Source organism: Neoarius graeffei, chromosome 22, assembly GCF_027579695.1.
Source record: "Neoarius graeffei isolate fNeoGra1 chromosome 22, fNeoGra1.pri, whole genome shotgun sequence".
NCBI lineage: Eukaryota > Metazoa > Chordata > Actinopteri > Siluriformes > Ariidae > Neoarius > Neoarius graeffei.
Window position 1 is genome coordinate 17,774,482 of NC_083590.1, and position 23,821 is coordinate 17,798,302.

Below are 23,821 nucleotides of genomic sequence, written 5' to 3' on the forward strand. Positions count from 1 at the left end.
ATTATCATGCCAGAATTTAGGGCTTTAATTTTTTTCTGGGGAAAACACTATATATATATATATATATATATATATGAGAGAGAGAGAGAGAGAAGAATAACGAATGACTTAACTAAAATTTATACAATTAATTTAACATTATCAGGCACCACTTGACAAAATGCCAGATTCTGTTCATTGTTAGTAAAATGATGTTCTTAAAAAATTAAAAATGCAGTTGTATATGAGAGTACACTGAAGCCACGATACGAATCACATCCCAATCCAGGCTTCACAGGACCAGACTGATGAGACGGTGTTGACACAAAACATTTTATTTTGTTTTGTAAAGGCAGCAAATCAAACCACTGCGATATCAATACAGTCGGGGTGTTAAACTCAGATCCTGTGTCAAATCCAGGCGTTTATTTTAACCTGCATTTCAGACCGTGTTCAATCCAGCCGTGATAGAAACTGGAGTGCACGTACAGTGGTGCTTGAAAGTTTGTGAACCCTTTAGAATTTTCGATATTTCTGCATAAATATTTTATTTTTCCTTGCCACCGTCGCCACAGGCTTGCTCATTGGGGATAGATTAGGGATAAAATTAGCTCATGTTTTAAGTCGTTCAAATTCTGTAAAGCTGCTTTGCGACAATGTTTATTGTTAAAAGCGCTATACAAATAAACTTGATTTGAAACTTGATTTGATAAATATGATCTAAAACATCATCAGATTTTCACACAAGTCCTAAAAGTAGATAAAGAGAACCCAGTTAAACAAATGAGACAAAAATATTATACTTGGTCATTTATTTGTTGAGGAAAATGATCCAATATTACATATCTGTGAGTGGCAAAAGTATGTGAACCTCTAGGATTAGCAGTTAATTTGAAGGTGAAATTAGAGTCAGGTGTTTTCAAGCAATGGGATGACAATCAGGTGTGAGTGGGCGCCCTGTTTTATTTAAAGAACAGGAATCTATCAAAGTCTGATCTTCACAACACATGTTTGTGGAAGTGTATCATGGCACGGACAAAGGAGATTTCTGAGGACCTCAGAAAAAGTGTTGTTGATGCTCATCAGGCTGGAAAAGGTTACAAAACCATCTCTAAGGAGTTTGCACTCCACCAATCCACAGTCAGACAGATTGTGTACAAATGGAAGAAATTCAAGACTATTGTTACCCTCCCCAGGAGTGGTCGGCCAACAAAGATCACTCCAAGAGCAAGGCGTGTAATAGTCGGCGAGGTGACAAAGGACCCCAGGGTAACTTCTAAGCAATTGAAGGCCTCTCTCACATTGGCTAATGTTAATATTTATGAGTCCACCATAAGGAGAACAGTGAACAACAATCAGTGCGTTTACATGCACATAGAGAGAATCGAATTTCTGCCGTTGCTCGACTGAAATCGAAGTTCAAAATGCCATGTATACACCTTAATTCGGCTGAAATTTAACCGAACTTGATTTCTCGTAATCGAGCTACACGACCTAGATTTATGCGATTTCCGCCGAGCTACTTAGTGCATGTAAACCCTATTGAGCTACGTATTCGAGCTACTTACTTCAGCACTGCCCCTTCCGGAAGTGACAAGTGACGAGACCACAAGGGAAACACAACAGCCTCGGTCGGCATGACAACGAATCATGACAACGGCATGAATCTTTTCTTTTTGTGGCATTGTTTGCACTGTTAAAATTTAGCTCACTTACTGTATCACCAAGTACAGCTGTTGCATAGCTGTGAATTGTGTACATAAGTCATTGTATTTGTGTGTGTGTATATACACACGAATATATGTCCAACATCTGAAGAATGTCAATAAAAACAAAACAATTGAACTTTTTGTGTGTTTATTAAGACATAAGTTAAATTGTAAGCAAAAAAAAAAAAATTTTTTGTAAGCAAAAAATGGACTTTAGAAAAATATTATTGTGCAAAATAAGTTGTTTTACAAAACAGTGGTCTGCGCCGGACAGTTTGTAGCCATACAGTCTGTTAGAGCAAGCCGAACCGCTCGAACACTGAACTGCCAGTGTTGCCAGATTGGGGGGTTTTAAGTGCATTTTAGCGGATTTGAACGTTTTGGGCTGGAATACGTCAGCAGTATCTGGCAACACTATAGCTCTTCTTCATGACGACAACCGGAAGTGTACCAACACGATGGGGCGTGTAGCGCCACGTGTGGCTCGGGTGCACAATGCACCTTGCACAATAGCCCGATTTCACTTGTGCATGTAGGATTGGATTTCTCTGGCACCCCTGCTGGGACCCTTTGCTCGATTACCGACAGTAGCTCGATTTGGACGTGCATGTAAACGTACTGAATGGTGTGCATGGCAGGGTTGCAAGGAGAAAGCCACTGCTCTCCAAAAAGAACATTGCTGCTCGTCTGCAGTTTGCTAAAGATCACATGGACAAGCCAGAAGGCTATTGGAAAAATGTTTTGTGGACGGATGAGACCAAAATAGAACTTTTTGGTTGAAATGAGAAGTGTTATGTTTGGAGAAAGGAAAACACTGTATTCCAGCATAAGAACCTTATCCCTTCTGTGAAGCATGGTGGTGGTAGTATCATGGTTTGGGCCTGTTTGGCTGCATCTGGGCCAGGACGGCTTGCCATCATTGATGGAACAATGAATTCTGAATTATACCAGTGAATTCTAAAGGAAAATGTCAGGACATCTGTCCATGAACTGAATCTCAAAAGACATTGGGTCATGCAGCAAGACAACGACCCTAAGCACACAAGTCGTTCTACCAAAGAATGGTTAAAGAAGAATAAAGTGAATGTTTTGGAATGGCCAAGTCAAAGTCCTGACCTTAATCCAATCAAAATGTTGTGGAAGGACCTGAAGCGAGCAGTTCATGTGAGGAAACCCACCAACATCCCAGAGTTGAAGCTGTTCTGTACGGAGGAATGGGCTAAAATTCCTCCAAGCCGGTGTGCAGGACTGATCAACAGTTACCGCAAATGTTTAGTTGCAGTTATTGCTGCACAAGGGGGTCACACCAGATACTGAAAGCAAAGGTTCACATACTTTTGCCACTCACAGATATGTAATATTGGATCATTTTCCTCAATAAATAAATGACCAAGTATAATATTTTTGTCTCATTTGTTTGACTGGGTTCTCTTTATCTACTTTTAGGACTTGTGTGAAAATCTGATGTTTTAGGTCATATTTATGCAGAAATCTAGAAAATTCTAAAGGGTTCACAAACTTTCAAGCACCACTGTATGTATATACAGCGGTTTACTGTAACTACCTTCAGATGGCTCCACTACAGATCTGCTGTGAATTCTGGGTAGTGTGAAAATGTTAAGCAGTCGTGTTCTACAGGCTGTTTCAGTTTTATTGTTTCCAAATTCATGTGAGCTGAATGAAACGAGGCTGTTTGCCTGGAGTTTGACCCCATGTGCCATAACACTTCCTTCTGATGAGCTTCACTTTCTGGACTGTTAAAGTGTACCAGTACTGGTCATGCTTTCAACATTAATCGTGCTTTATGCACTACTTATAGACAACAGACGCGCACATTCAGTCAAAAAAACACTGTAAAAGCACTTTTGTGGACATTTTCTATTGTGAATTACCCACTGAGGCAGAACTACGGGGAGCAGCCATTGCCAGCCGGAAGTGGCATACAGTCGTTGATTCCGGGTTATCAAGTGCGAGTAAACAAGCAGTGTTCTGTGGGTCGAGATTCCCAGTCAAGTAACTTCAGGACACGTTGAATAAATATAGATCAATACTTGTAATAGATCTTTATGGCACACATCTATTATTTCATGGCATTATGCGCAAGTAGATTTGGTTGTACTTTGTGGTCGAGAGCTTCGCTGGCGAAGCTCAACAGGTTAAAATGAGGAGGTCATTTATTGAGAGAAATATCTTCACGAGTTTTTTATCATACAAGTCTGATAAACATATTGACAAACTTTACACTTTCTTCTGTGCCCACTGTAAAATATTATAGTTTTTAAATCACCTAAATTAGATGAAGCATAAAACTTGTCACCTTCCTCAGTCACACCAGAGTGTGCAATTCCATGTTCATAAGACTATTCACAGGCCCTGTGTTCAAAATCGCTCACTACTCACTATATAGGGCACTACATAGTGAGGACGCCATTTCGTAGTGCTGTCTGAAACCTTAGTGAGGATTATTTACACCCTATATAGTGCACTCAAAGTATCCCACAATGCATCACGGAAAGTAGTGTACAACGATGGTCACTAACCAAAGCAATATATCCCATCATCCATTGCAGTCACGCTGAAAAAAATCAAATTAAAAGTCTCAAATTTGATTGAATAAAAGTCAGCGGCAAAGAAGAAAGTGTTCAGCCTTGATTTCAAGAACTGAAAGCTGCAGGTACTTTTGTATTGATTAATGTGGGAAATGCGCTCAGTATCATATGGATTGATCACAAAACCACATGCATGGATTTATTATTTTGAAACCCACCAGCCGACTGATCTGGCACGTTTTAATTGTGCAACGGAATAGTGTCCGAAAGAGTTTTTTCATTTTCCAATGAGCTCACTATATAGTCCTCCATATAGTAATTCCCTATATAGGGAGTAATGAACGAGTGAGCGATTTCAGACACAGGGATGGTAACGACATGATAATCACTTTCACTCTTTCGGTTTCAATTGGTTTCTCTTTCATGGTGGGAACGCCCACTGTAAACAGGATAAAATCTGTCTATAGAGATCTTGCAGTCACGTGACCGGTAAGTACACAACCGCCATCATATCGGTCAAAAACACCGCTGAATACTGCTGCACTCGTGTACAGAATGGATCAATTTCAACCGACGGACTACACGGCTCATTTTTGTAATGAACAGATAACTAGATATATGTCTAAAATAAACGATCTACAGATTTGTGACCCTTATGGCTTACCGGACGGAGTTTTCACGACCGGATTTTGAACTGCCAGCGGAATACCCGGACGTGTATAATTACCTCATTAACTTTACCTCGCTGTTCAGTGGTGAAGCACTGCGTGCTTATAAATCTCTGGACAGTTATCTTTACAGAAATTCAGGATTTGTCAGCGACTCAGATGTGGCATCTTGTAAACAAGAAAATAAGAATCCTCATTGGATGGGTAAGTTACTTAAGTATTGAGTATAGCACTGACCAGCCGATTATAGAATAGAATAAGGTAATTCCAAATCGTCCGTCTTGTTTACATGGATCTGGCGTTGGAGAGGTAGAGGCTTGGCAGTGGAGATTTGAGTGGCTGTTTTCTGAGCTTAGTCAACAGGCCGGCTCTGCAGCCTCGCTTCCGCTCCCGCCGCCGCCTCCTTCGCTTTGCTTCCAATAACAATCCACGGAGAGCCTGCTGGTCTCGCTATCTCGTCCAGAATGTTTTTTTTTTTCTCGTCCGGAATGTTGTGCATGCGATGGAAATCGCTACAAACCGTCATTTTCTGCTGGAAACCAATGTCCAGTAAGTCCATACGGTTGTAGTGGATATTGAAGTCCGGTACAGATGAACAACACGCAAAAATACACACAAAAAACATAAAAAACATGCACAGGTAGGGAGAGCTTGTAGCCACAGCCGTTGTAGTAGAATTGTATATAGTAGGGTTTTCCAGAAGAAAAGGTAGAAGTAAAAGCAGAAGTAGAACCAGAAGTAGAAGACGGAATATGGCGTTTGACCGACACGATGGCGTCTGTCACAATCTGGATCGGCTGTGACGTCACATGCAAGATCTCTATAGACCCTTTTCACGTGACGTCACGACAAACGCGGCCGCCATTTTGGACATGTACTACCAGTAGTTTACCACAGCCAACATTGAGGAACGGCAGCAAAGAAAGTTTTTACTTTCAGCAAGACTTCCATCATGCCACTATATTGTTGTGCACCTGGATGTAGTAACCATCAACAAACAAGGCAAGGTTTATAATTTTATCGGATCCCGACGGAGAAGATGGATAGCGGCCATAAACAGGAAAGATTGGCAGCCCTCGGCATACCAACGCTTGTGTAGTGACCACTTTGTTGGAGGTAAGACGAATAAAATTAGCCAGAAAAGGCATTACATTGCTGTTAACATTCTGTGGCGGCGAGTGTGTAACCAAATAGGTTAAAATAACCCATTGTAACCTCTTTGTTCTTCTGTAGTAGCTATTGTTGACTAGCTAATGTCAACAACATAGTAGCTAGTATGTTACTGTAGCAATGTTTACGTTCAGTCATTTGAATGACTGTTAAAACCTTTCAGTCTCAAGTTTTTCCTTTACTGTATTTACTAGTTTACTGTAATTATGATCCGGCAGCTATTTACACCGGATCCAGTGTAAATAGCTGCCGGAGCCAACGTCCGAGGTTCCGGAACCTCGGACGTTGGCTCCAGCAGCTATTTACCTGTACAGGGCTTAATTTGAGGGAGAGCAAGCCGGAGCGCGCTCCGGAACCTCGGACGTTGGCTCCGGCAGCTATTTACACTGGATCCGGTGTAAATAGCTGCCGGATCATAATTACAGTAAACTAGTAAATACAGTAAAGGAAAAACTTGAGACTGAAAGGTTTTAACAGTCATTCAAATGACTGAACGTAAACATTGCTACAGTAACATACTAGCTACTATGTTGTTGACATTAGCTAACAGCTAGCTGCTAGTACACTGCTACAACACAGACACCGACCCTAATAGGTCATTGCCTGGTAACAGCAAATTTATAACGGGCCATGTCTCAACAGACTAAGAAGTTATTTCAATGACATTTAATAACATTTTGTTTATCCTGAGGACCGAAAGTAAATGAAAATGTGAACAAACCTTAGCTGTAATAAGATGGCGACCACCGGCTCCAGGGACGACCCGCTGATGTAGGCATGTTACCCAGCCTGACACAAAATATTTGTAGGCATCCAAACTCTTGTACGCTTTCAGATCAATACCTGTGTATGGCGATGGGTTTTTAACGACATAGGTACACAGATCATGTGGGCCGAAGTCAGGTAAAGACGAGGGCTTCGTGTACTTCCGTACGTCAGTGAACAATCCTGGTGGAAGCAGGTAAACGTCGTTCTCTAAGCCTGCTAACCTCAATTTTTGCAAATACCTCTCCCTCTGCTCGCCCTGTAAATGCCCTACGTCGCTGGATAGTGAAGGTGTTTTCTGCATCTCGCTCCTTTTTCTTTTGTTTTTCGTTTGTCGCCTTTCTCGCTTTCAAACTGATTCGAGCCGAAGTCCACTACATGTCCAAAATGGCGGTCGCGTTTACGAAAGTCACGTGACTGAAAAGGGTCTATAGGGATATATTTGGGTTGTAGTTTGGGCTATTTGGAGGTAAAACTTGTTGAGAGATGGCATGCGGATTTTATGCGCTTTGGATGATTAATTTTTTGATTCAGGGCAGCGATCCGGTTCAATCTTGAGAACTGCGACACTGAATGTTGCTTTTTTTTTTTTTTTTAAACCTAATCAAGCCAAAGATCAGCTCGAGTGAGTGTAAATATTTCTTCTATTTCTTATGAGCAGATCGGCTGATAATGTGTTATCTTAGACTGGTGTTTGCAACACGGGGTCAGTGACCAGTCCACTGCAGCCCAGACAATTGGACAAACCAACAACTATGTGTCACTACTGGTGCTGGAACAGCCCATGAAGGAGGCAACACGTTACTGACCATGCCTGACTGTCGGAGCAGTGACTTCAAACTCGCGTGTACTTGACAAGAGTTTACGACGAGCGTTAGGCAGCTGGGCCATAGAAGGTTCACGCTGCACGCTGCATGCTGCACGCTACACGCTACACGTTCACGTGAAGAACCGGACCCTGGGCCATTAAACTTCATGCTTGGATGTTCACGTGTTGCGTCTGTTCTACTTTGACCGAGTAACCAATAATATGGACTCTTCGGATGACGACGATTGCCTCATTCTGCTTTTACTGAGACAGAGGAAGAGAAAAAGGAACAGAATTTGGAGCCGAGAACACTTCCTTCTGAGAGAAACCCGTGGTGAATTTCACCGAACATTCTATAATCTGCTTGACAATCCCGATGAAGAACTATTTTTCAATTATACCATTCAATTATATTTTTTTCTGAAGTTTTCCCCTGAAAGCATAGAGTTATCTCCCTAGACCCGTTCTGATTGGCTGGCGCGGCGGTGACCGCATGCATTGACTGGAATTTCCATCTTCACGCCTAGAAAAAAGTGTGCATGTTCGCTTCACGCGTGAAGTGTGCAGCGTGCAACGTGAACGCCGTTCTATGGCCCAGAGCAAGTCATGCTACGTTTGTCCACTTTTCTTTACACGCGTGCAGCGTGAACCTTCTATGGCCCAGCTGCCTTACATGACGGAACCACTGGTATCGTACAGATCTTTTGAAATGGCTAGTGATTATAATTCACTACAGGTACACTTTAAGTCAGCGTGCTTTGAGACAGTTAGGTTTCCACTCTATAACTCTGTGCTCTGTGGGCTACGACCTCTGGTGCTGCCACCTAGTGTGTAAGAAGAGGTAGAGCTCATAAAGAATATTAAACAGAAATATTGCAATACATGATATGAGCAGCAGATTAATCTCTCCCAGTGTTTTATATTGTGATATTTTAGAAAATTAAATTCTGTCTCGTGCCTCCTCTATAATGTTGTACAGGAAACTCCAGAGAAAGAGATCAGACTCACCAGAACCCAGCTGTGTCTCCATGAAGAGTGATGCGTCTATGCGTCTTCCTTTGCAGTTTAACACTGGGAACCCCTCATCTGTCCACAGGTAACATCCCATAATTCTCATAGTGAAAGTTCCAGTTAAAGGCTGTGCTACACTGTCATTAGCAACTAATTTTTAATTAATATATACAATAACTATCGTTCTACTACACAGTTTATACAGTAGTTTCTTGGTCTTTAGTGACACGACCGTTCTTTCAGTAAATGCTTCAGAGTAAAGAGTGAGTCACGAGTACTTAAAATTGGGACACAAGTCAGACTCGGGCACTAAAAGCCATTTTATATACATATATATATGAGAAGAATAACTTAACTAAAATTTATACAATTAATTTAACATTATCAGGCACCGCTTGAAAAAATGCCAGATTCTGTTCATTGTTAGTAAAATGTTCTTATAAAATTAAAAATGCAGTCGTATGAGACTGTACACTAAAGCCACGAAAAGAATCACATCCCAATCCAGGCTTCACAGGACCAGACTGACGAGACGGTGTTGACACAAAACATTTTATTTTGTTTTGTAAAGGCAGCAAATCAAACCACTGCGATATGAATACAGTCGGGGTGTTAAACTCAGATCCTGTGTCAAATCCAGGCGTTTATTTTAACCTGCATTTCAGACCGTGGTCAATCCAGCCGTGAGAGAAACTGGAGTGCGCGTATGTATATACAGCGGTTTACTGTAACTACCTTCAGATGGCTCCACTACAGATCTGCTGTGAATTCTGGGTAGTGTGAAAATGTTAGTGCATGTTCTGGACCAATTTCATTTTTTTTTTTTTTTTTTTACATTTTTTATATGAAAGTACATCCCTTTACACACTCATCCAGAAGGGTAATTTTGCACAAGGCCATCTGTCTACAGCAACAAAAAATAAAATAACAAAATGTGTCTGGAAAAATCCCAAGGGAGTCTGGAGCCAGATTCGTGACGTCACCTGCGGAAGCGCCAGCAGGCTGCGCGAGCTTTGCACGGTTTCAGTGCACAGCCTGTGTAGACCAAGCGCTCCCATTTCTCTCTCATTGTCCGGTCTTTTGGAAAACGATGAGTACTAATCCCATCATGATTGGTGTTGCTACACCCTCCTACGATACATCTGTTAACCATTTTAATAATTACATGATAACGTTGAAGAAATTTGCAGAAAACCACCAGGTCGTTTTCTCATAAACAAACCAGTGCTGACGTAGGATTCAGCGGGAGGCGTCCCGCACGCGACGTCATGAAAATCAGTGTTTGCCGGGAAATCCAAATGCCAAGTTTTTTCAGAGGCGGACCAATTCGCCTCAAATGGCTTGATTTCAACTGAATTTTTCTGGTATTGCGCAAGGTAAAAAAATTGCAGAGAATGCAGAATGTTACAGATATTTGACCAAAGTTTAATATAAAATAGGAGAATTACATTGATCTTGCTCCTGAATTTACCCGTGATGTGCACTTTAAGCAGTCGTGTTCTACAGGCTGTTTCAGTTTTGTTTCCAAATTCATGTGGGCCGAATGAAACGAGGCTGTGGGCCTGGAGTTTGACCCCATGTGCCATAACACTTCCTTCTGATTACCTTCACTTTCTGGACTGTTCAGTCAGCGTGCTTTGAGACAGTTAGGTTTCCACTCTATAACTCTGTGCTCTGTGGGCTATGACCTCTGGTGCTGCCACCTAGTGTGTAAGAAGAGGTAGAGCTCATAAAGGATATTAAAACAGAAATATTGCAGTACATGATATGAGCAGCAGTGTGAATGGTTGTCTGTGTCTATGTGTCAGCCCTGTGATGACCTGGCGACTTGTCCAGGGTGTACCCCGCCTCTCACCTGTAGTCAGCTGGGATAGGCTCCAGCTTGCCTGCGACCCTGTAGAACAGGATAAAGCGGCTAGAGATAATGAGATGAGATATGAGCAGCAAATTAATCTCTCCCAGTGTTTTATATTGTGATATTTTAGAAAATGAAATTCTGTCTCATGCCTCCTCTATAATGTTGTACAGTGAACTCAAGAGAAAGAGATCAGACTCACCAGAACCCAGCTGTGTCTCCATGAAGAGTGATGCGTCTATGCGTCTTCCTTTGCAGTTTAACACTGGGAACCCCTCATCTGTCCCCAGGTAACATCCCATAATTCTCATAGTGAAAGTTCCAGTTAAAGGCTGTGCTACACTGTCATTAGCAACTAATTTTTAATTAATATATACAATAACAACTATCGTTCTACTACACAGTTTATACAGTAGTAGAAATTTTGTCTCATGCCTCCTCTATAATGTTGTACAGTAAACTCCAGAGAAAGAGATCAGACTCACCAGAACCCAGCTGTGTCTCCATGAAGAGTGATGGGTCTATGCATCTTCCTTTGCTATTTAAAAATAGAATCTCTTCATCTTTACCCAGGTAACATCCCATAATTCTCATACTTAGTCACTGCAGAGTGAAAGCTGTTGTTCCACATTCCTTTATCCAGCCCAGATCATCATCAGCATTTTGATATTTATCAGTTTGTGATACTTTAATTAGGTCCTAATGCTGCTACAATACTTTCACTAAACATTTTAGAGTAATTAATATCAATAACTGCACAGTTCAGTGTTTCACAGTGTCACATACAGGATAAGGCAGAAAGTGCATCTGGATGTGACAATAAAAGTCATAGCGATGGCAAGCAAAATAATTAAAACAACTAAAACTAATGAATAACCAGTGTAAATGGTGTATATAAACGACTGTCTGTAATGTTGTACAGTGAACTCCAGATGAAGAGATCAGACCCACCAGAACCCAGCTGTGTCTCCATGAAGAGTGATGCGTCTATGCGTCTTCCTTTGCGATTTAACACTGGAAACCCCTCATCTGTCCGCAGGTAACATCCCATAATTCTCATAGTGAAAGTTCCAGTTAAAGGCTGTGCTACACTGTCATTAGCAACTAATTTTTAATTAATATATACGAAAGAAACTATCGTTCTACTACTACAGTTTATATTATACAGTAGTTTCTTAGTCTTTAGTGACACGACAGTTCTTTCAGTAAATGCTTCAGAGTAAAGAGTGTAAATATTTATGAAGGTCAAAATGTTTTAATAAAGGTCATGTCTTCAATACTAAAGCAGGAAATGCTAATAGAAGCAAAAAACCAAATCTGATGATTACTACGAGAGCGGCGGCTACAATTATCGACAGTTTTTTACCAATAAAAGACAAATTTTCAAAGGTAAGATTCGGTTACATCAGTTATTATTGGTTAATTAATCAACCAGATGACCCTCCCTCGCCGTTTGAGCTTGTCTTCTGATGACACTGCTCGTTACTTGAGATGGATTTTTTTTTTTTAAAGCACGATGAGTAATTTCAGGAAAACCCAGACATTATCATGGTGGAAAGATCATGGACATGTTTTTACTGATCGATCTTTGTGTAACATTGTTGAAGTCAATGAAGTACTTTAAAAAAAAAAAAGTGCTGTGATTTTTTTATTTATTTTTCTGATTGAGAACAGAATGGAATGCTATAGAGCAGCGGTTCCCAAAGTGTGGTGCGCGCGAGCTGCCACTAGGGGGTGCGCAAGATAAAAAATGTAATGGCGATTTTTAACTCTTCTACGCCGTAACGGTTCTGCAGTAGTTTGTGGCTTCATTCATTCATTCATTCATTCATTCATTCGCGATGCTCAACTGGTTGAAATCGGCAAAACTAAATGCGCCACCACAAATCAGGGATGAAGGAGGAGAAACCCCAACAGATAGGGAGGAATCCACCCACCGTCTGTCTGTCTGTCTGTCTGTCTGTCTCTCTCTCTCTCTCTCTCTCTCGCTGCAGACTGAGCCGCCAGCACTGCACTTCACAATCAGATGGATCCTCTTCTTTATCTGTTCCTGATATGCTCCTTAATTGTTGTATCTCTTTAAAATGCATATGTTCATGATTATCATTGCTATTTTTACTGTTATTATATGTTAACTTTTTTGCAAACTAAATTCATTCTCAATTCATTTTCATAACCTTGTAATGACAGGGTTGTGTTGCTAGTGTTTTAAACACGGATGAAAATCATATATTTTCCCCATATCTGGTTGGTAGACTACATGCCTCGATGTGATCTCCCTTTGTAATGAATTTGCGCATTTACCGTGTTGCAACGTTTTAAAACTGTTACATTTCAATCAAATTCTATCTAATTCAAATACGAGAGCGCATAATATGTTAATGTGATTCGATGTTCTCATTCGAGCACGACGTGCTACCTGTAAGGTGTGGTTTTTTTTTTTTTTTTCACTTTTGTGGTTTCCTGCAGGTGTGGCAAACGATGTTTATCATTTTAGCACGATTAAAGATGCTGCCTTTATAAGAAAGCGTGTGTTTTTTGAAACTGGGGAACTGGGGGTGCGTCAACCTGGTTGGGGTATAGAAGGGGGTGCGCGGCCAAAAAAGTTTGGGAACCGCTGCTATAGAGTATTTGGAATCCTATTGCAGTAAACAGAATTAGACCAGAATTAAATTCCTAGCATATAAAAAAAAAAACTTTCCTATTCCATTCAGATTTTTTTTTTTACAGTTTGTTGTAATATGTGGTAGATCTTTACAATATCAGTAGACATTTTATATCTTTTATATGTAAATTTTAAATATCACTAAAAAAAATCACTTGTTTGAAAATACCAAAGGTTCACCAATCTGAATCTAACTGCAACAAATTAGAGCATTGTTTGAAAGAAATAATTTAGAAATCAAATAGAAATCATTTTTGTGTGTGCGTAAAATCATCTGGATGTCGATAATTGTGGAACGATGTCGATAACTGTGGACAAAGGTGTTGATAATTGTGGAATGGTGTCACGTGATCTAATGCACTATTTTTTTCCAGTGGATGTTGGAGTAATTCTTCATGCCAGGCTTGTAATACTCGAGTCCGACTTGTGCCTTAATTTTAAGGACTCGTGACTCGACTTGAGTGCTGATGACTCGGACTCGTGCATTAACTGCATTTGGACTCGTAAATTGTAAACGAGGACTTGGATGGATTTTCTTAATTTTTTTATAATATGCCATAATAATTTGGCACAAGATATTTATATCTACATTAATTTTTATACTAATTTTGTGCAAGTGTGTCACACCTGCACGCCTTGCCATGTGCATCAGATAGACTCTCGCGTGCGCCACAAACGACTCGTACCTGCACATGATTAAGGCGCAATCAGCACACTTATAACTGTGAAAACACACTTACTTTGCGAAGTATTTTGTATATTTTGTGTGTGTGTCTCATATATATATATATATATATATATATATATATATATATATATATATTAATTAATTCAACCTCCTTAGGTACACAGAGATCAAAAGCTCTTTCACTCTCACACACACAATGTTAGAGGTGCAGAAATTTCTCATTTATGACACTAAATTAGATAATCGCTCGCCTTACGGAGTTAAGTCTGATTAAAATGTGCCAGTATCAGTGTGACATTACGATATCCATGTGTGATTCCAGACCATATTGAAATATATTCAGAATGTTTTTCATATATTTATTTAATAGTTAACTCAATTTACATGCAGTGTACAAGAAAAATAATTGAACACCGGCAGCAGATTCAACACCGGTTTCCCCCGTTGACTGTGAGAGTCCCTCAGAGGTGCATGTGTATTCTGTTTATTCGGCTGTGAGCGAGTCGCTCTTTGTTTTGAACGAGTGGTCCGGGTCTCTCGTAAACTCCGAGCAAACTAAAGGACTACTCTGGCTCTGATGCTGTTCAGGAAAACCATGTTAGCTTGATGATGGATCTTAGGCAGTAATTAAAGACACCTTTGGCTTTAAGAGGCTTTCGGGAAATCCACCCCGGACTGTTTACCCGTCTTCACTTGTATTAATAAACACACCTTCTGCACTTACATCCATCTCCCAACCATCTCTGACAGAATACTTCACACGCCATGACCGAGAACGCACATTCACCTGTTCATACGGCATGTTCAGGAACGAATTAATGTTAATGGCACTAAACAGCCACCGTCTTGGTACAGTTGGAGTGTTGGACTCGACTCGGACTCTAAATTTTCTTGAATGACTTGGACTTGAGGTGGCACGGTGGTGTAGTGGTTAGCGCTGTCGCCTCACACAGCGCTCGAAACTAACGGTGTCCCGATGTCCCGGGGACCATAAAAAATGTCATCGGGACACAAAATTATCATATCTGGGACAATCCCGGGACAATGGAAAAAAAATAGATCTAGAAAAAAAGTTCTACATTAAAGGTGCAGTACAAGATTTTGGAATAACGGTTCCCGCAAGCCATATTTTGAAAAGAAACACTCCCACCCCCGCGTCTCCACCCCCCTCCCCCTTATAAAGCCTGAGAAAGTCCGGCTTTATAATGGGTGTCTATTGCGTTACACACCAGTGCAGCTCGTTAAGTTAGAGTGTAGAGAGCTTGGAAAAATAGCTCAAACTTTCTCATTTAAACTGTGTTTTCAGCCCCAATTTTCACTCCACACACATAATTTTCTCAAAAGTAGTAGCCACACTTGTCCTGATTCACACAATGTGTCTACCTGAGCGATAGGATTTACTGTTTTTGAATGAGAAGCCTGAAAGTAACGAGAGCACAGCCGCGCAGCCCCATAGACTCCCATTATAAACGTGGCAGAAAAGTCACTCGTTTTTAACTCGCTCTAGTGACCTCATTTTTTACACTACAGACAAAAAAATTACATCCGTGTGTTCAGGAGAGCCTTGTGGCACTCACTGTGAAAGAATTTTGTGAATATCTCCTTCCGTTTTCGTGTAAATCCCCGTTGTTTGGAAGGAGCGCACTGAGAGAATCCTGCGCTCTGTGTGACACTCTGCTCGCTCTCTCACACACACACACAGAAGGGCCGGGCTAGTCGCGGGCTTCAGTCTGATTGACGTGTCAGTATCCAATCATTTTGAGGTGGTACCTCGATATGATTGGATGGCGTTTTTCCTTTATTTTACACTGTAGACTGGATTAAAATATTTCGTTTTTTGGGTCAAACCTTCTATTGTACTGCTTGCAACATGGGTGTGCATTTCATCCATTGATGGTATGGCTGATGGCTTTCAAAACATCTCTGAATGGGGCAACAGGTATATTACATAAAAATGGATAACGGTAATGGTGAAAATTATAAGTTGGCCTTATATATGCCAACAGATATTCAAGGTATAAGTAGATGAAACAAACATAAAAGGGGTCTTATTTTCAGCTAAAGTGTACTGCAGATGTAGTGAGTTGAAACATTTTCTGAATGAGCTAGTTGGCCCCTTTTAAATAAACGGGTATCTATTCATACAGTGAGATCACCAAAGTTTAATAAACTGAAAATGCAATAACTGTAATTTTGAAGTAGATGATGTATTGGACATGTGTCACTTGTGTTTTGTGACTTATTGTAAAAATGATATAGAGGGTTCAAAATCGTATAGTTACAAATATAATAGTAACTTCATATGATAATATTAACCACTGGTTATTTCAGAGAGGAAAAAAATGGGGACACTATTGCTTCCATTCGGGACAATACAACACAGAATTCGGGACCACTGGGGGACACAAAGAAAAAAAGTTAATTTCGAGCCCTGGCCTCACAGCAAGAAGGTCCTGGGTTCGAGCCCCGTACCCGGCAAGGGCCTTTCTGTGTGGAGTTTGCATGTTCTCCCCATGTCCGCGTGGGTTTCCTCCGGGTGCTCCGGTTTCCCCCACAGTCCAAAGACATGCAGGTTAGGTTAACTGGTGACTCTAAATTGAGCGTAGGTGTGAGTGTGAGTGTGAATGGTTGTCTGTGTCTATGTGTCAGCCCTGTGATGACCTGGTGACTTGTCCAGGGTGTACCCTGCCTTTCGCCTGTAGTCAGCTGGGATAGGCTCCAGCTTGCCTGCGACCCTGTAGAAGGATAAAGCGGCTAGAGATAATGAGATGAGATGAGACTTGGACTTGAGCACTGGGGACTCGAGACTGGACTCAGACTCGAGGTTTAGTGACTCGACTACAACACCGATTCATGCACAACTTGCGTATTGAAAGTCTTTTCTACTTTTGCAATGGCCAGAAGATTGTTAAGGTGTCGATAATTGTAGCCGCTGCTCTACTAATAATAATAACAATAAACTTACATGTTCTAATAGGAAGTAAAAATTACGCAAGACAATTTAAGAAAACAAACAAGTATTCAACACTGATTCTAAAATTTAATAATAAGTGCAAGGTAACAACATTGTTTGTTTTGTATTAAAATCCCGGCCCCATAGAGATCACTGTTACTTGGCCGTGTCTCCATGAAACGCGATGTGTCTGAGTGTTTCTGTAAAATATAATAGAAAGTCAAAGTCCTTCCCACGTCTTACAGTACCTGGTATTCCTAGGCAGTCTCCCACTCAAGTACTAACCAGGCCCAACTCCGTATGGTGGCGCATCGGGCGGCGCCGATCTCCGTTTCCATAGCCCTCGGCCTCTCGTCTATTACATAGCTAGGGTTACAGTGGGGGGCTAGTCCTCTGGTAACCACGAGAGTTTAACTCCCCATGCACATCTGTATTGCAGCGTGCCTTGCCAGATGGTAGTAGGTACCATTTTTATGATGGTCTTTGGTATGACCTGACCGTGAATAGAACTCCCAATCTCCCGATCGAGAGGCGGACACACTACCACTAGGCCACTAGTCGGTATAATAGAAAATAGAGACCCTTTATATGAACACAGTGACTATTGACCATAAATCACATCACTGATATTACAGTATTTATTAATAATAATGAAAATCAGCATTTTCCTCAACCTGAACTCCCACCTCCCAAAAACATGTCAGTAGGTCGACTGGTCACTAAATTGCCCCTAAAATGATGGACTGGTGGATCATCCAGGGTGGAGTATAATTCTGGATCCAGTTACAGGTTTTATACCTCTGAACATTTCTGGCTGGCTTTCTGAAAAATACACATCTGCTTTAGTATCCATTTAAAACACATTATCTGTTCATTCTGCATGATGGAGTGATATTCTGTTCCATCCCTAATGACCATATAGGAAGGAAAATCTAGAAAAACTCAAATTAGAACCAGGGCAGATATATATTTTTTCTCCAGTTCCACAATATTTTTGTCGTGTTGTATTCAGCATGTGCTCTCTAAATGTTAATGCGCTCATAAAGAATTATTGTAGTAAAATTAGGGCTGAAGTTTAGATTGTAGGATTAAAGTGATGAAAGTTATTGTCTTTAACAGCAACAATTTTTGTTCCCAGTGTTTTACAGACGGCAGGAGGCAGAAGAAAAAAGATCACAGATCGAGGGTAAGATCAAACCCAACACCATGACTGTGACACTGACGCACTGGCATTATAAACCTCTCTGCTGTTATTTCATAGAGACTGATTAGATTATAGAAAACATACAGGAGAATAAAACAAACGCACAGTGAGAACATCATAAAGAACTCTCTGTGGAAACCAGTCAGAAACAATGTGATCTTAAACTGTAATAATTGGAGCCCATGTCTCACCATGTCTTCCTATTTCACCCTGTCACACAGACACGCCCCAAAATCTGCTGCTGGAAATGAAGTCCAGAAAAAGTTCAGATTAAATCTGATGAAGAAGTTTCAGTGTTTAAATGGAGTGATAATAAAGCAGGAAAACCGAGTGCTCCTGAATGAGATCTACACAGAGCTCTACATCACAGAGGGAGACAGTGGAGACGTCAATAAAGAACATGAGGTGAGACGGATCGAGGCAGCGTCCAGGAGAAAAACAACAAAGGAAACACCAATCAAATGCAACGACATCTTTAAGCCCTTATCTGAAGAAGACAAACCCATCAGAACTGTAGTGACGAAGGGAGTGGCTGGTATCGGAAAAACAGTCTCTGTGCAGAAGTTCATTGTGGACTGGGCTGAAGGGAAAGCAAATCAGGACGTCCACCTCATATTTCCACTTCCTTTCAGAGAGCTGAATCTGATGAAGGACCAAAAACTGAGTCTGATGGAGCTCCGTCATGTCTGTTTTAAGGAAACTAAAGAAACAGAAATGTCCAGGTTGGAAAAGGTTCTGTTCATTTTTGATGGATTGGACGAGTGTCGTTTCCCTCTGGATTTCCAGAACACAGTGAGAGTGTGTGATATAACTGAATCAGCATCAGTGCATGTGCTGCTGATAAACCTGATCAAAGGGAATCTGCTTCCCTCTGCTCTCATCTGGGTCACCTCCCGACCAGCAGCAGCTGATCAAATCCCCTCTGAGTACGTCCACCGAGTCACAGAGGTACGAGGGTTCAATGACCCCCAGAAGGAGGAGTACTTCAGGAAGAGGGTCAGTGATCAGAGCCTGGCTGAGAACATCATCACACACCTGAAATCACTAGGAAGCCTCTATATCATGTGCCACATCCCAGTCTTCTGCTGGATTTCAGCCGCTGTTCTCGAGAGAATGTTGGGTGAAGCAGAGAGTGGAGAGATCCCCAAGACTCTGACTCAAATGTACACACACTTCCTCATCATTCAGACAAACATCATCAGAGGAAAGTACTCAAAGAAGCAGGAGAGTGATGAAGAAATGCTTCTCAAACTGGGAAAACTGGCTTTTCAGCAGCTGGAGAAAGGCAACCTGATCTTCTATGAGGAAGACCTGAGAGAGTGTGGCATTGATGTGACAGAAGCAGCAGTGTACTCAGGTGTGTGTACGCAGATCTTCAGAGAGGAGGTTGTGCTTCACCAGAGTAAAGTGTACTGCTTTGTTCATCTGAGCGTTCAGGAGCATCTCGCAGCTCTGTATGTGCATCTGACGTTCATGAAGGAAAAGAGAAATGTTCTTGTTCCGAGTCGATCCAAAACAAATTCAGATGTACACAAAAGTGCTATAGATCAGACCTTAAAAAGTCAGACTGGACATCTGGATCTGTTCCTCCGCTTTCTTCTGGGTCTCTCACTGGAGTCCAATCAGAAACTCTTACATGCCTTAGTAACACAGACAGGAAGTAGCTCCCAGAGCAAAGAGGAAACAGTTCAGTACATTAAGAAGATGATTAGTGGAGATCTTCCTGCAGAAAAATCCATCAATCTGTTCCACTGTCTGAATGAACTGGGTGACGATTCTCTAGTGGAGGAAATCCAACACTATCTGAAATCTGGAGAACAAAGTGAACTCTCTCCTTCACAGTGGTCTGCTCTGGCGTTTGCGTTACTGACTTCAGCACAGGAGCTGGAGGAGCTTGACCTGAGTAAATATACCAGTACAGGGAAGATACCAGACTGGGTTCTTGTGAGGATGATACCTGTGATTGCAGCATCCAGAAAAGCAATGTAAGTAAAGCTGAATAGAACTGTTCTACTGTTCCACTGTTAGAAAGAGAGAAACTGAAAGCACTTTGACAAATCTGCACTTTGGGACAAAATCCACAACTCCATTACTCGAGTGAAAGTAAAGATCCTCCTGGTCAAATGTTACTGCAATACAAGCAGGCCTCAATGTTAACTTTTGACACAAAAAATGTCCTTTTGCCCTCAACTTTTGCGGTATTTTGGCAAGTTTTCAAGTACACGGTTCAAGGCAATACTGGTATGTTTTCTCGGGGTATAATTGAGTTATTTACACACAAGTACATGTTTTTAAAAAAACATTTATTTTTAAAAACATTTCTGTAACAGAAGGACAAGACGAGCCCTGAAAACCTGAAACATAAATCAGTATAAGAGATATTTATCTCTGGGATAATTCACTATGGAAATGATATATTTACTGTAGAGGGTGTGGTTTATTATTTCAGACCCAAAAACATGTCTTTACATTCACTGAATGTTACACACTGTGTGTGTGTGTGTGTGTACGTCCTGAAGTTAACCCGGGAAACCATAGAGGGCACCAGCGATCACTCATAGTGATGAAGAGCACAAATGCGCGTGAAGCGAGCCAATCAGAATCACCGTTACACATCGGGAAGAAAAAAACAAAACGGCGATCACAGGGGAGGCGCGGATGCTGGTTAATACATCTTGTTTTTTGTAACATACTCGCTCGAAAATCATTTTTGTGCTTAAAGAAGCCGACCATAGCTGTGCCCGAACGGGCCTAACTCGCTAAAATATTTCTGCCTGAGCGTCTTGGTCAGATTTCTCAGTTCAGATTTAATTTGATTTATTCTGTAAATAATGAAAAACATATATGAATGACATAAAGAACCAGGGTAACACACGAAAGTGAAAACACTTATTTCCAGTGTGGTCCTAGGAATCAGATAACTATCATGGATACATTACTATAAAAAAAATTCTACAAAGAATAAAACTAAAAATAAATGAGTGTTATTTTCCTGGTGTACGAGTTGATTAAAAAGACAAAATTTAACTGCAGACTTGAAATTAAAGATGGAAACGGCAGACAGCTAACTAGACTTACAAACAACACATTTCCAAAAATGAATGCAAATAATCAAACACAACTTTCTGCGGATAGTTTATTTGCAGTATTTATAAATCAGGGATTTCTCCAGAAGAAATATCAGAGCGATGCTACTGATGTGGAGCCCAGCCTGTAAGGGGGGTCGGGGGGCATGCTCCCCCGGGAAATTTTGAAATTAGAGATTTCAAATGGTGCGTTCTGGGGCCATCTCAGGCTGATTTAGGCACAATTCAACATTTCAACATTTATTAAATTGGCTGTTTTTTACCTTGTCAAATAGCAAGGGGCCAAATTTAAAGGGCAAAATTAGATTTGAAATGAAAACACTGGAAACAGTCAATTCGGAGAAATATTTAATTTTATTGCACAACAAAAAATGCATAATATTAAACAATATAGGGAGTCCAGGTCTAATCACGCGACAGTGGCAGCTAACAACCAGCACCTAGAACGTGGTTTTATGTATGGTTGTGAATGGCAGTCAGTGCACGCAGTGAAACGCTTTCATTTCTGGGTTGAGTACCAGGATAGTCTGGACTTATATATTACAGTATCTTTTTATTTCTATAGTTATTACTCATTCTCAGAGGGGAATAGGAGGTATTTAGGTGCAGAAAGGACTCTGCATTGTTCAGTTTATAGTGTTGATTTTTTGTGTGCAAGTGACAGCGCAGCGCTGACGTCACACAGCGCAGTGGAGCGCCACGTATCCGTGCTTTGGGGAAAGCCCTGCAAATTACACCACTATTGCAGGCTCCAGTGTCCAATAAACATTGAGGTGTGGGGTTTTTCTTTCCCCCTGTGTAAAACCTTCACTGAGTGTCGTTGTGGAAAATCTTTTCCTTCACATCTCTCCACATTAAATTTGTGTTGTAGCTGAAATGTAATTATGCAGACACTGGGCCTATAAAACCATCTGGAGTTTGCAAATTCCAAAAAAAAAAACCTTTCCTGTTATTCTGAACTGATGAAAGATTTTATTCAAGTGGAGAAAACAGAAATAATATAAATTTATTACGTGTTAATTTTTTTATTTTATAGATGGATAGATTAAGGTAAAGATTACATGCAAGTATACTAATGTACAATTGAATTAAATACATGAAACTAAATCAAGTGCACAAAGTGTAAAACACTTATTTCCATTGTGGTCCTGGGAAAAGGTTCAAGATGGCGCTATGTTGATTGTTTTACTCCTGGATTTAAGTGTGTTATCAATACTAAATTTGTACACATGGCATCAAATAGAATAAAAAAACTTTAACGGCACAAAAACCCCCATAAATTTCCAGCTAAACATGGATATAAAAGGCAAGATACAAGAGTATTATAATGCACCCAAGAGTAGCACCGTGTAGTTGAGCACCACAAAAGGATCACATCAAGAAACTTATCGTGGAACATGCAAAAGGCAAACCGCAGACCTGTTAAATTAAACTGACCAGAATAATTTAAAACCGCCCACTCTGCGCTGTTATAAGGCAGTTAAATAAACACCTCCTTACTTTGTGCTTAAAACTAGAGAGAGACTGGACTGACCGGATGCTGGTTGGCTGATCATTCCACGACTTAATGGCATTGAACACACAAGTTTTTTGACCATGGCTGCCAGACTTGGGTATTGCCAGAGAGTATCGACTAAACCTAGTGTAAGGAGTTTGGATATCTGTCGCTCTGGTTATGTCATGCTGCAAGTATGAAGGTGAAGGGTCATTCAGGACAGGCCTTTCAGTTACGTAATTTGGGCTACACCCTGTATTTCTGAATCTGGGCTTTTTCCGTTGTGATACAGGGTAATTTGGGCTTTTCTGCACACGCAAAGTGCTGTTTTCCCAGCGCTCTGTGTTTAAACCTGCTGCTGCTTTTACGAATAAATAAAGAAATCTATGAATGTTGTTTTTACCTTTATTGCAAAATGTCTACAGCATTAATCCCTCTTGATGTACATGACAAAAATAATTAGAATACAGTTAGTATTTAAAAGGTGTGTTGGGACCTGAGGAGAGCCTGGAGGAGAGGAGCCTGGGAATGAAAAAGCAAGTTCTGCACTGTTGCCGTCAAAGAGACGAACCTGTAGCAGACCTGCGACACAAAAGGTTTTTCAGTCACATCACAAGAATTGGCCGTGCAGTTCACAGTCTGTAGTCACGTAAAAGAACTTAGTTTAAATGAAAGGCCAGTGTCTAAGGCCATCATCAACAAGAGGACCAAGCGCCAAGTCACTGATTCCACCCACACTTACACAACTGTGTGTATTTAAGATGCAAGCTGTGTCTTAAATACACAGTTGTGTCCTGAATAGCTCTTTTATTCAGTCTTTTACCTGATGTACCTAATGTGGAAATCCCACTCTGGTCATTGGTACGCGAGTTTCACTCTTCCACAAAATCATGACGTGCTAATCGCCGTTGATGGAGAATTCGTGCTCTGCGCGAGGCCTCCAGCTAGTTCGACGAACCCGGAACAACATGGGAATGGTGTGGATTTCATGTCAATTACGAGAAGTACATGATAATTCTCGCTAATTTCGGTGTTTTTAAAGAAGAAAGTCAAGAATTGGTTTTTATGAGGCCAAGTTTATTTAATCAACATTTTGTTGTTTTACTTTTGGTAGCACATTTCGGGTGCTTGACCTTAATTTGGGCGTCTTTTTAATTTGGACGCCTACGACGTTATCTGTCGCAGGTTTCATGTAATTGAAAGACCTGCAGGACTT

General features: G+C 40.8%; 1 protein-coding gene across 25 annotated transcripts in view; it reads left to right on the forward strand.

Annotated features, from left to right (window-relative positions):
• The window catches only part of LOC132870726 (protein NLRC5-like), a 930,547-nt gene that overhangs the window by 25,725 nt on the left and 881,001 nt on the right, over positions 1-23,821 (forward strand). For 23 of the 25 annotated variants that reach the window (XM_060904521.1, XM_060904530.1, XM_060904519.1 and 20 more), the window contains 6 exons: positions 8,628-8,744; positions 10,688-10,804; positions 10,971-11,087; positions 11,437-11,553; positions 17,959-18,006; positions 18,246-20,009. In XM_060904521.1, coding sequence (XP_060760504.1) covers positions 8,628-8,744; positions 10,688-10,804; positions 10,971-11,087; positions 11,437-11,553; positions 17,959-18,006; positions 18,246-20,009 — 2,280 coding nt within the window. The remainder of the gene's footprint in view (positions 1-8,627; positions 8,745-10,687; positions 10,805-10,970; positions 11,088-11,436; positions 11,554-17,958; positions 18,007-18,245; positions 20,010-23,821) is intronic. The other 2 variants (XM_060904529.1, XM_060904527.1) reach the window with 2 other exon arrangements.